The sequence below is a fragment of the Rhododendron vialii genome, chromosome 10a (assembly GCF_030253575.1).
Source record: "Rhododendron vialii isolate Sample 1 chromosome 10a, ASM3025357v1".
NCBI lineage: Eukaryota > Viridiplantae > Streptophyta > Magnoliopsida > Ericales > Ericaceae > Rhododendron > Rhododendron vialii.
Window position 1 is genome coordinate 12,530,046 of NC_080566.1, and position 12,054 is coordinate 12,542,099.

General features: G+C 36.4%; 1 protein-coding gene and 1 non-coding gene across 2 annotated transcripts; both read right to left on the reverse strand.

Moving 5' to 3' along the window:
• Positions 1-7,215: 7,215 nt before the first annotated feature.
• LOC131303500 (galactomannan galactosyltransferase 1-like) lies at positions 7,216-8,946 on the reverse strand. Its single transcript, XM_058330390.1, has one exon. It carries the CDS (start codon positions 8,660-8,662, stop codon positions 7,316-7,318), a length of 1,347 nt encoding a protein of 448 aa, XP_058186373.1. The 5' UTR covers positions 8,663-8,946; the 3' UTR covers positions 7,216-7,315.
• A 1,352-nt stretch (positions 8,947-10,298) lies between these two features.
• On the reverse strand, positions 10,299-10,406 carry LOC131305811 (small nucleolar RNA snoR100). The gene has a single exon (XR_009193368.1). It is a non-coding gene; the product is annotated as a small nucleolar RNA snoR100 (small nucleolar RNA).
• Positions 10,407-12,054: the final 1,648 nt, after the last annotated feature.

Here is a 12,054-nt window from a genome sequence, read left to right on the forward strand (position 1 = left end):
GATAATTAAAGTGGGACGGGGGTACTAATAGGGAAATTCACAACTGTAAAAGTAAAACAGAATAAATCTTCCTCAGAATGAAATGGGAATCAGGATAATCTCTGAAAAAAAAATTAAAAAAAAATCCAAATGGCCGATCTGTCTCAATGCTACCAAAATTTTCTATTTCTAACGTGGTTCTCTTCTTTTTTTTTTTTTATCAGCAACGTGGTTTTCTTTACATAGTCGACAAGCGATGGGTGCAAACCCAATGTGTGTGCTTCTACCTAGAAAACTGCCCTTTTTTTAAGCCTTAAAAAAGCATCTCTGACTCGTCCCTAAAGCTCTAAAATGGATATGACATATTGAAAGAAAATTTTGTAATTTATCTCTTTTTTTCTTCAATATTATGTATTTTATGAGAAAATCTTAGAAGAATTTAAAATTTTGGTCTCCGGAGGTGGAATCTCTATTTTTGGAGAACCAAAAGTAAATTTGTAGAACAATTAGGGAGTAGTTACTTGAATCATGCGTTTACATTTTTGTCCTTATAGTTACTGAGGACATATGCAAAACAGAATGTAAATTTTTGTCCTTTCTTATATGTCCAATTAGAACTAATTGAGACTAGCTCAGTTGGCTAGGTCTCTTGTATTTCACTAGGAGCTCAGGAGTTTGAGTCTTTCCACCTGCGTATGAGTACATACGCATTCTTTCCTTTGGATTTGTTGAGGTTATTTATCTCGTGAATGGGATGTAGTGTCCCGTGGTTTATATTTTGTACTTCATACCGTTTGGCCAAAAAACAAATTATATGTCCAATTAGGGAAGTTAAAAATGTGAGCCAGCTTCATCTTTTTATCCCACCAAAAAAGGCTCTCGCTTTTGATGTAGGACAAGAATTTAGGAGATTTCAATTATATGAAAACTTTATTTTTAGGAATTATTTGTTTTAGAAATTCTTCTTTAAATGCCACTTGTTTAGGCATATTTCTTTCAGTCTTTTAATTTTATTAACCTTGGTTTCCAAGTATTGTTTTGCTTGGTTTCCACTCTGAGTAATAACCTTATTCTAAGAATCCTACTAGGATAAATAAGGGTGTAAGTTATACAATTATTCAAGTTCTTACATCAATAATATTTTAGAGTTTCTCTATCTTCTTGTGGACTCAAGAACAACTCGTAGATTCGAGTACCTATCTCATTTGAATTAGTACGCTAACTAATCTCTCGTGAATTTCGTTGCATCAACTTCATATATTATAATTGATTGTATTCAAATTTCCTTAGCCAATGATTTTTACACACTCTTCTTTGTGATATATGCACAACCTTTTTCTTTTCTTTGTTTGTCTTGTTTTAAAACTTCTATGCATAATTTTTTCACTATAAAACAAAAGAAGCCGTGCTCCATCAAAAAAGGGGAGTGGTTCAAGCATAAAAAAAGAAAGTGTGAAAATCATTTTCCGTTTCATATTGATTAAAAAAAAAAAAAAACCTTATTATGATAACGGACTTGGTAGTAAAGAAAATATTATTTGAATCAAGGCATGGTCGGTGATCGAGGTCGTCATGCATATAATAACATGGGTTAGTGATGACTTATTATTCCTAAATATATATATAATTGTGCTTTTTTCCCTTAATGTGTGGATCGTGTAATTAATTATTCGAAGCATACCTTACGTCACATCTACGATGTACAGCATAGCACGTTGGTATTAGTCAACCATGTCTTGTCTAGCTCGCTAGCTGTAAATAACATGATTAAGTTTAAGTGAGATATAAATAGTAGTAGTATGAATTAAGCTTCCGTAATTATGTACTCCATCCGTTCCAATTTAAATGATCCTTATAAGAAACCATGTAACTTTGACCTCAAAGGCTCAAATGAATCGTATTTTTCCTAATATTTTCCGAACTTTTTTGTACCGTTGAAAAGTACGTACTCACTGAGATCGTTTGAACGGTGTAAAAAAAACAAAAATGAAAAATTAATTCAAGAAGTACTTATATTTTAGGTCAAAGTTACACAATCTCTCAAATGGAGCATTTAAATTGGATCAGAAGGAGTATATTTCTAACTTGATTATAGAATTCAGGACTATTTTCACTCAACAAATAAATCTGGAGTTCTCTTTACATTCCTTGGTTGTTCTAGCTAGGTGTTCTTCATTAATTTTTGCAGTGGATTCGAGAGTCCATATATAGGCTAGGTAAAGTAAGATTTGATCTAGAAAAATACATTTGTTAAAATTTTATCAAACTTATTTGTCTTCTAGAATGATAACATGCAAGTTGTTCTTCCTCGATCAACTATAATGCCGATTTTCAAGAACGTTTATAAACATTTTCTTTTTTTTGATCCGCATTTATAAACATTTTCTGATCATGATAGTTTGATTAATTACTTAATAGTGAAATTAACTTAATTAGCATAAGCAAATCCGATTACATATGAAATTGAAATACTTAGATCAGTTTTAAAATTATGATTACATTCGTGGAAATTTAAATTACGTACATTTAAGGAAATGGAACAAATCCTCTAACAGTAAGGGCTTCAGGCTTCAATGGGTTTGCTCGGGCCTATGAATTTCTCCATTTTTCGCAACTGTTTCAGTCACTCTGCCCACACCCATTTTCTGGATGAGTAATTCTAGATTTAGTAATTGATACCACAAGAGGAATGAGAATCTCAGTAGGGAAAAGAGATGGAGGCTATCAGTTGATTATTTATCAATACTCCTCAGAAGTCAGAATACGAAGTGGATCAGCCAGGATCCTCTCTGATTTAACAGAAAAGAAAAAAAAATGCAAATGGACGATCTGTCTCAGTTCTATCAAAGTGTCCTTAATTGTCTTGGAGAATACTACTTAATACAGTGTCTTTCTTTTCTTTCTTTTTTTGAAACTCACTAATATAGTGTCTAACTACCTATAACTTCAGTTTTATGAAGTTAGAACTTCAATTGGGTTGGTTGGAATCTCCCATTTTCGAGGGAGAGTTGCCAACAACAATTATTTGCAATCAAATAGCCATATAAAAAGTGATTCGTGACTTGAGTTGAACATATAGTAATATGGGTTGGTGACGCGTGAACAACAATTATTCAGTAAAATAAGGTTAATTTGTTTGTCGGTGTGCGGTTATGATGAAGGAGAAGTTGCGTAACCTTTGAAGAAAACCCATTTCATATCGATACTAAACAGAGAGTTAACTGGTACTATTAGTCATCCATGTCTAGATGTACATAACTTGATAAAGGAGATAAATAACTTCATATATATATATATATATATATATATATATATATAGGGTTATTTGCAAGGACACCCTTTCAACTATCACGTTTTATCAACATGATCCTCTCACGTTTAAAACTCATCAACCTCACCCCCCTTAACTTTCATTTTCCATCAACTCCACCCCCTTTGCTCACTTTCTTTAAAAATTTGGATGGAAACGAATGAAAAGACTAAGTTACCCCTTGTTACATTAAAAAATGATTTTAGATATTTACGAACTCATATCGGAACTCACTTCACCTCCACCACAAACCCCATCTCTGGCACCGTCAAACCACCATAATTAACCATTTTAAGAACAAATTTGATCACAAATCACTTTTTCAACCATACCTAACCTTACAACCTCTACTCCACTACTCCCCTGCTCCGCCGTTGCCGCACCACCTCTACTCCGCCGCTACTCCGCCATTGCCAATGCTGTTACCCTCTGCATCACCACCGCAAACCCTAGCCCCAAGCCTCCGCAAGCACCTATGCTAGTCAAATTGCTGCCAACCACCCAAAACATCTAGTACAGCATCACCTACACCACCACCACCGCTGCCTCAATTGTCACCCCTAGCCGAGCTCCACCACGGCCCTTGAAACTAGCACTAAAAACTAAAGCCCCTAATCCAGCGCTGCTTTGCTACAGCCCTTCAAAACCCCACCCTCGCTGCTACTCAAACCCCCCCGCCAGATCTAAACAACCACACCCAACCTCTAAACCTAGAAAAAAAAAACCCAGATCAAAACCTTCCTAAACCACCGCCACCACCGCGGCAACCCTCCTAAATCGTCGCTGTTGGTACAGCCCCATAAAAACCCCACCCTCTCTGCTATAGTCTCTTAAGCCCCACTGCCATCTCCACCATCCACACCCAAACTCAGATGAACAACCCCAAATCAAAACCTTCCCACGGCAACCCCTTAAGCCGCCGTCACCGCTACATCCCTCAATTAGACCTCAGAACCCCATATCTTAAATCGCCGCCGCTGCAAACGCCTCACCAACCACGCCTAGCCATCACCCACCAAAACCCTTTCGTTGCCGAATCCCCTTTGCCGGTGGTGGTGGTCTTTCGTGTAGAGAGAGTAGTAGAGAGGAGGGGTGTTTTACGGTTTGAGGGATATTTTAGGGTTAAATTTATTTTTCCATCCAAGTTAGCTTTTTTCTGTCCAAAATCTTAACTTTTCTTAACAGATTTGGATGGAAAGGGTGGAGTTGATGGAAAATGAAAGTTGATGGGGTAAGGTTGATGAGTTTTAAACATGAAGTGGTCATGTTGACAAAACGTGATAGTTGAATGAGTGTTCTTGCAATAACCCATATATATAAGATAGAAACACTTACGGCTTTCAAATTACATTAAAAGAAGGGGGCGACTATTCTCAGCCCTGTATTTTCTCCCTTAGTCCACTATATTTCGGTAAATAGTTATTGAAAATCATACATAACATTTCGGTAAATAGATGTTGAAAACAAGATTATATTTCGGTAACGACATGTCGAAAATATGTTCAACATTCGATAAACAACTGCCGAACATACATTTTCGGTAAATATCTGTTGAAAAAAATATTATATTTCGGTAATTGTATGCTGAAAATGTATCTCAATTTCGGTAACTAACTGTCGAGTATAATTGAAAATTTTTAACGGGCTAAGGAAGAAAATACGGAGCTACGAAAAATCGCCTCTAAAAGAAATGAAACAAAGCCTGTAAAGGTTCCAGGCCATGAGACTCCTCTGCAGCAACGGTGTCCTCGGTCTGGAAGAACAGCTCTTCACCTGCTTCTTCAACGCCTGGTGGTTTATGCCAAGATGACGAAGTACCGTTAGTGAATGTTACTCAGACGATAATCATCAACCCTTACATTACATCACAGTAATAGAAAAGGAAAACAACTAAAGTAGGATTGCGCACAACCCAATCTCAACCTCAAATATATACATGCACACACTCTCTCCGTCCCAAATTGGATGTTAATTTTTGATATCTGTATCAATTTTAATTCTTTATATCTTTAAATATGAATATCAGAAAATATGCAATATGAATCTTGTTTGATAGTTATCGATTAGTTTTATTATACATACTTTTTAAACTCATGAAAAACATTATAAGTTGAAGACTTTTTGAACTATAAGTTAAACGAACAACATTATAGCTCTCTCTCTCTCTCTCTCTCTCTCTCTCTCTCTCTCTCTATATATATATATATATATATATATATATATATATATATATATATATAAGTAATTTTCAAGTCCACTCGCCCGGATTTTCTTATGGTCCGGATTTTCCCTTTCCCAATCGATTTGTGATGATCCGAGCCGCTCAATGTGTTCAGAACGTGATTTTAAGGATACTCTTGAGAAATCAGCAAAAAAATGATCGGGAAGGGCTTGATCCGAGCAGCTTTTTACTGAACCGTTTAATAAAAAACTGTTCGGATCAAGCCCTTCTCGATCATTTTTTTTTTGCTGATTGCTCGCGGATACTTTTAAAATCACGTTCTGATCACTTTGAGCGGCTCGGATCATCGAATTCAATCGGAAAATATGAGGTCCGGACGGTCCGGACCGTAAGGCGTCCGGACCTGAAAAGAACTCTATATATATATATATATATATATATATATATATATATATATATATATATTGGGACGGTTCCGGAGACAACTAATTAGACATCTAAAAAAACACCTCATAGTTCCCGATAAAAAAAAAGATTTTGCCACTCCTTTTTTTTGTTAACATCACGCTTCTAATAAGGGCGTCCTTATATTAGTTATTTACGGATTTCTGTTGTCAGCTGTTGAATCGTGTTTTCAATGGTACTTTTCCCCGAATATGTTTCTTTAAAATTTGGATCTCATTGAAAATACGATCCAACGGCTGAGATTGATGTTCGCATTTTAGTTCTCTAAGGGCGACCTTAGAGGAAGCCCATTATGTATGTGTGTGTATACACACACACCCCCCTTCTTATAAGGGCGTTCGCATTTTATTTAAAATGCGGATGTAACTTTTTCTCTTTTTTTCCGATCGAATTTTGATGATCCGAGCCGCTCAATGTGTTCAGAACTTGATTTTAATAGCATTTTTATCAAAAATTGATCCGATCGAGCCTTTCCCGGCCTTTTTTTTTGTCGATTTTTTAGAAAGTACCCTTAAAATCATGTTCTGAACACATTGAGCAGCTCGGATCATTAAAATTTGATCGGAAAAAGGGAGCGTCCTTATAAGGGCACCCTTATAAGAAGATTTGTGTGTATGTGTGTGTATCTATATAGAATGAGCTTCCTATGAGAACCTTATGTGTGTGTAAGTGTGTGATACAATGAAATTATACTCCGTGCTGTGCACAATTAAGATCAATATAAAATTAGTCAGCTGTAGGTATATCCGCATATGAGTCATATGACAAAGTGAATTTGTCATGTAATGGAAAATGCAAATGCAAGAAGAATTCCTCTGTCAGATACTTGCACTCCCTTCGTCTTGGTGGTTCTTTATGATAGATGTGCAATTTTTGGATCAAAAAATTAAGCACTTCCGTGCTAAATTTCTTGATAGTAAATTAAATAACTAATTGAAATCTTTAATTTGTTGTTTGGTCCATACAAAACTACGTGCAATAATCTTATGGTTTCCCCACCATTTTCCATCCTCTCTTGTCATTTGAACAGGGCCTTAGGGATCCTCCACTGCCGGATCTTTGACAGGCCCTAACCCCAGCTTCTTGTTGCCCTAATGTTGTAGTATACAATGTGTCATAGAGCATGTTAATGCATTTGTTTGTGTCTAGATTTTGATAGTTTTAGTTCATTCGTATATCTCGGGATGGAATCATCGTATGAGCATTTGAGAAAATACAAATAAGTGAAAGTAAAAAAGTTAGGCCAAAGGAAGTAAATCATGTACAAATAGAGTAATCCTTGAGAGAAACCAAAGAGAGAATTCCAACTAAAACGATCAAAAGAGAATTTTGTGATCGTTCTTTACAAGAGCACAACAAGATACGTTCTGAGGGACTTTCTATTTCTCCTTGTTATAAGACGAAAAACCAAAGGGCAGCGGTTGGAGGGAGGAGGTATTGATTAGGTCCGGGCGAACGAAACCGTAGTTGCGAAGCACCTGATTGTCAGCGAAATTCAAAGCCTTTCCCATCCCACCGTAGCATTGCTCAGCTGTGTACCCCCAGTGCAACCCACTACAATGCCTACACGCCGTAAAATGCGTGATAAATGGCCGCTTTCGTCCACCACCTTCGCCGCCCTGGTTGACAACCGCCTCCCTCATCATGGCTGCATAATGCTCGCTCACCTTCTCCGCATGTCGTCTCCCCAACTCTTTCACTCCTTTCTCTATCCTCGCGTAGTTGTCCGTAATATTATCAAATGAATCGACAATGTAGCCCCAATACCCACTTAAATCGTATGTATTCTCTATGAAAACCTTAATCCCCCACTTCTCCTTCTCTGTTAACAGCAAGTAATTCAGAGCCGACTGATCATCGGAATCTGGGTGGTTTTTGTCACTAAATGCTTCCATCTGGATCTGACCCCACTTTTCGTAGTTTGGAGTTTGGGGGCCCATCTCGGCCCACGCCTCCATAAACTCCATTGACCATTGACAATTTCGGATCAAAAACACCCCGGCATTAACCCCGGCCCAACTCTTCTTCTCATAGACAAAGTAGGACCACCCATGCACTACGAAGTTATGATCCTTATACTTCTCCAACGGCAGCTTAAAATCCATGTCAGTAATTACTGCATCGGAATCAATCCAAAAGATCCACTCAGCCTCCGGGTGGGCCAACATCATTGGCCGAAGCACGGGTATTTTGTTCCACCAGTTGACCATTTTCGGATGCATAAACGCGTTGTTGTAGAAGATATCGTAGCCGTGGATCCGACAGTAATCCACCTTGTTCTTGAACAGCCTCAAGTTCAAATGATCTCCGATCAGATTCTTACACGGCCCTGGCTGCGATCCAGTCAGCACAAAAACGCGGTCCTCAGCTCCGATGGCAAACGACGGATGATGCTTCAACCACTCTCTTCTCTTCTCGTCCCAGTTCTTGCCCGGGTTCCCTATCTCATAACTCAGCGTCGGGTCGTCGTAGAACGTTTTGTCGGCCGGGTCTTGGCCTAGGTCAAGGCCTTGATCACTCACGGTGGCGCAATCTTTCGTAGCTGCACCGTCTTTTCCGGGCGATACCGTCATCTTAGCCACGTCAAACATGCTGGGAAAACTAGTGGAAGGTGAAAAACTCCAAAGCAGCATAAACAGAGCCACCCCTGCAACGGCTATGAAAATGGGTTTGCTCGGACCTATGAGTTTCTCCATTTTCGCAACTGTTTCAGTTACTCTGCCCATTTAGAATTTCTGAATGAGTAATTCTAGGGAGTTATTAATTGATACCTTAAGAAGAATAGGAATCAGTAGGGGAAGATGAAGGCTATCAGTCGACTATTTATGTGCTAGACAATATAATATAGGAAAATTTACAACAGTCAAACAGAAAAAAAAAAAAAAAAATTCCTCGAGGAAAGAAAAGAGGAGGAGAGGGGGAAAAAAAACAATTCCAAATGGGATAATTATGTGAATAAACAAAAGGCTTGGAGAATGGGGATGAGGATCCATCTCCATTTGATGTGAATTCTTTGAGCATGACCGGAGAGGGAGAGAGAGAGAGAGAGTGAGTTCCGTTTGTGTAAAGTATTTGTTTAAAAGTTTGTAGTTATAGAATCTTCCTTACTTGAAACACTAACGTTTATCTTTATCTTTAATTAGTTTACAAACCTTTTACTTTTTAAATTATTCTTTTTGAAATAAAATAATTCAAAAAAAATGACGCAAAATTAAAAGGTAAAAAAATAATTAGAACAAAGACAAAAACATAATCCGGCTTTTTTATTAGGCCAAACCGGGCCTTAATGGACAAATGCATGTATACACTTTTTTTGTTGGGGGCCTCCTAAGCTATTTTTCCATCCCAAATTTCTTTTTCTTTTTCTTTTTCTTTTTTTTTTTTAGATCATCCCAAATTTCTTTGGCATATATAGTATAGATTATGGTAGTATAAATAATGGTAAAATTGAATTTATTTATATCATGGGATGAAAATATAATTGTTCAAAATGACCGAAAGAAAACATAACTTGCGCAAGTGAAGTGTAGTGCAGTTGATGCATCTCTTATACTTTCATGCACATGTGCAGAATTCGATTCTCGTAAGCACCCATCTCTCTCCCCAAGTCTCCTCGAATAGAATAGATTAAAATTAACGAATGACAAAAAAAAAAATTATATAACTTGCTATAAGGGCGAGGACCAATATTTGAGTACCCCATATTTTTATTGCTAAGTCCACCTCGACTTTATCGTGGCGTTTGAATTTTTGCTCATGTTTTGATTTATTTATTTTGTAAACATCATTATAAAAAAATTTGATGAAAATATTTCAACCATTCAATAATCATATTTACATGACTTCCCAACTTTATTTCAAGAAAAATTGAAGACCAATATAACTACAATTTTCATATTTATTAAAAGATAATTTATACAAACTAAAAAAGAACGAGTGAATCATTAAAATAAGATCCGTAGTTATATACTGGCCGGCAAGGAGACGCGGGCTTTGCTATACCCTTTTGCCAAGGACGGAACCAGGATTTTTAACCTAGCAGTGGGGAAATATATACTAAAAAAAATAAAAAGATGCATTACAATATTAATAGTCATTGGCTCCAGAAAAAATTAAAATAACATAATAAAAATTATAGGAAATGATACTTTTCATTTGCACATGGAGTATGAAAAAAGCCTAATTTTAATTTTGGGTATCGATAATGCCACTCCAACAACAACAACAGTAGCAGAACTCATGTAGTCCCCCCAATTATTGGGGGTATGAGCAGGGGAGGATTTGAGATAGACCTTACTTTTGGCAATATTTTACAAAGTGACTGATATCAGAATACCATTTAAACAGTAGCCTTCCTATACGTGTTTTGCTGCAGAACCATGCCCCCAAATCAAAGCCAAATGGCATCAGAGAGGGCATGCCTAGAGACCCAATTCAATTTATGTGCACATTACCATGCTTCCTTCATTGATAGTTCAGAGCAAAGATAATGCCACTCCCTAAATTGTAATGTCACTTCCCAGATCCTTGTATGGATTTTTCAAATTGATAACCGCACTCCCTTTTGGGAGTGGCGTTATAAATTTGGGGAGTAACATTATAATTAAATTTTCTTAATTTTTTAGCTTAAGTTATTTTAGGGTTAGAATTAATATGGAGTTTTTTTTTCTTAATTACACACCATTATTTATATTATTTCACTTTAGCTCATTGAATTTAGTTTTAGAATACTTTCTTGGGTCTCATTTCTTGAAAAAAAAATAGAAGATTTATGATTAGTATATAATAAAAAAATAAGGAAAAAAAATCTAGCAGTGGCGAGACTATATAAGTTGGGGATAAATTTTTTTTCCATATATAATAATTACGTTTTCTAAAATTTTTGTCGAGGTGGCCACCGCCACTAAACCCCCCCTGATCCCACCCGCCACTAGACCCCTCCTGATCCCATTCTCGTGGTGGGTCTCGTTTGGAGTCCAAACACTACAAGAAAATCGTTCTATAACAACGGTCGAAAGCGTCGCCAAAAAACCCAAAAAACCGTTGGTAGAGACCCATACCAACGGTTCGAGAACCGTTGGCCAAACCGTTACAATATATCCGTTGCTGTAGAAGTATAGCCACGGTTTTGACAAGCGTTGGTACAGATGTTTTTTTACTAACGGTTCATATAACCGTTGCTAAAGGCAATTTTCATTTTTTTTTTTTTTTACTAACGGTTCATATAACCATTGCTAAAGGCAATTTTTATTTTTTTTAAAAGCCAACCACTGTGTGACGTGGCAGCCGCATGGCGCTAATGTGGCGCCCGCGTGGCGCTGATGGGGCACCCGTGTGGCAGGCGAAATAATCTTGCTCCTCCTGAGAATCGAACCGCCAACCTCGCATGCGCGCGCATGCGCGCGAACTAACTGGGCTAGCCCATAACTTGTGTAAGATAATACACCTTTTAATATTTATACTATACTAACCGGAGTTTTTTAATCTTTTTTATAAAAATCCGGTTTATACTATACAAACACTTACTAATATCATTTTTTTCACTAGGTTCAATAATTACCTTTTAAAATTGGTATAAATGCACAAGATTGTATGCATGTAATCATATATGATACTATATTTAATTATAATTGTTTTTTTTAACAGAAATTATAATTATTTAGATTGATGCAAAGTAGGATAATAATTTTGAGAGGTGTTTTATTTTGTAATATTCATTTACAAAAAATGATATCTTGTGTGAGAAAAATAGTTCCATTATTCACTCATCTTCAATTAAATTGACTTGCACCATGTACATAAAAAAATAAAAAAAAACCTCTCTGTTTTCCTATTTTTTTTTCAATATTAATTTTGCCTTTTCTAAATTTTTGTTAGATTCACAAAAAAAAATTTGATTGGTAAGTCATTTCTATGAGATGAGTCTAAAAAATAAAATAAAAATGCAATTAAAAGCATAAAAAATCAATATGGGCAAAAAAATACTCCCTCCGTCCCTTTTTAAGTGTCCTGCTTCGTAACTCCAACTTATTAAAAAGACATCATCATTATACCTTTCACATCAACTTTTTCCTCCACTTTTCCTACTTACCCATCATCATTACACTTTTACTCACTA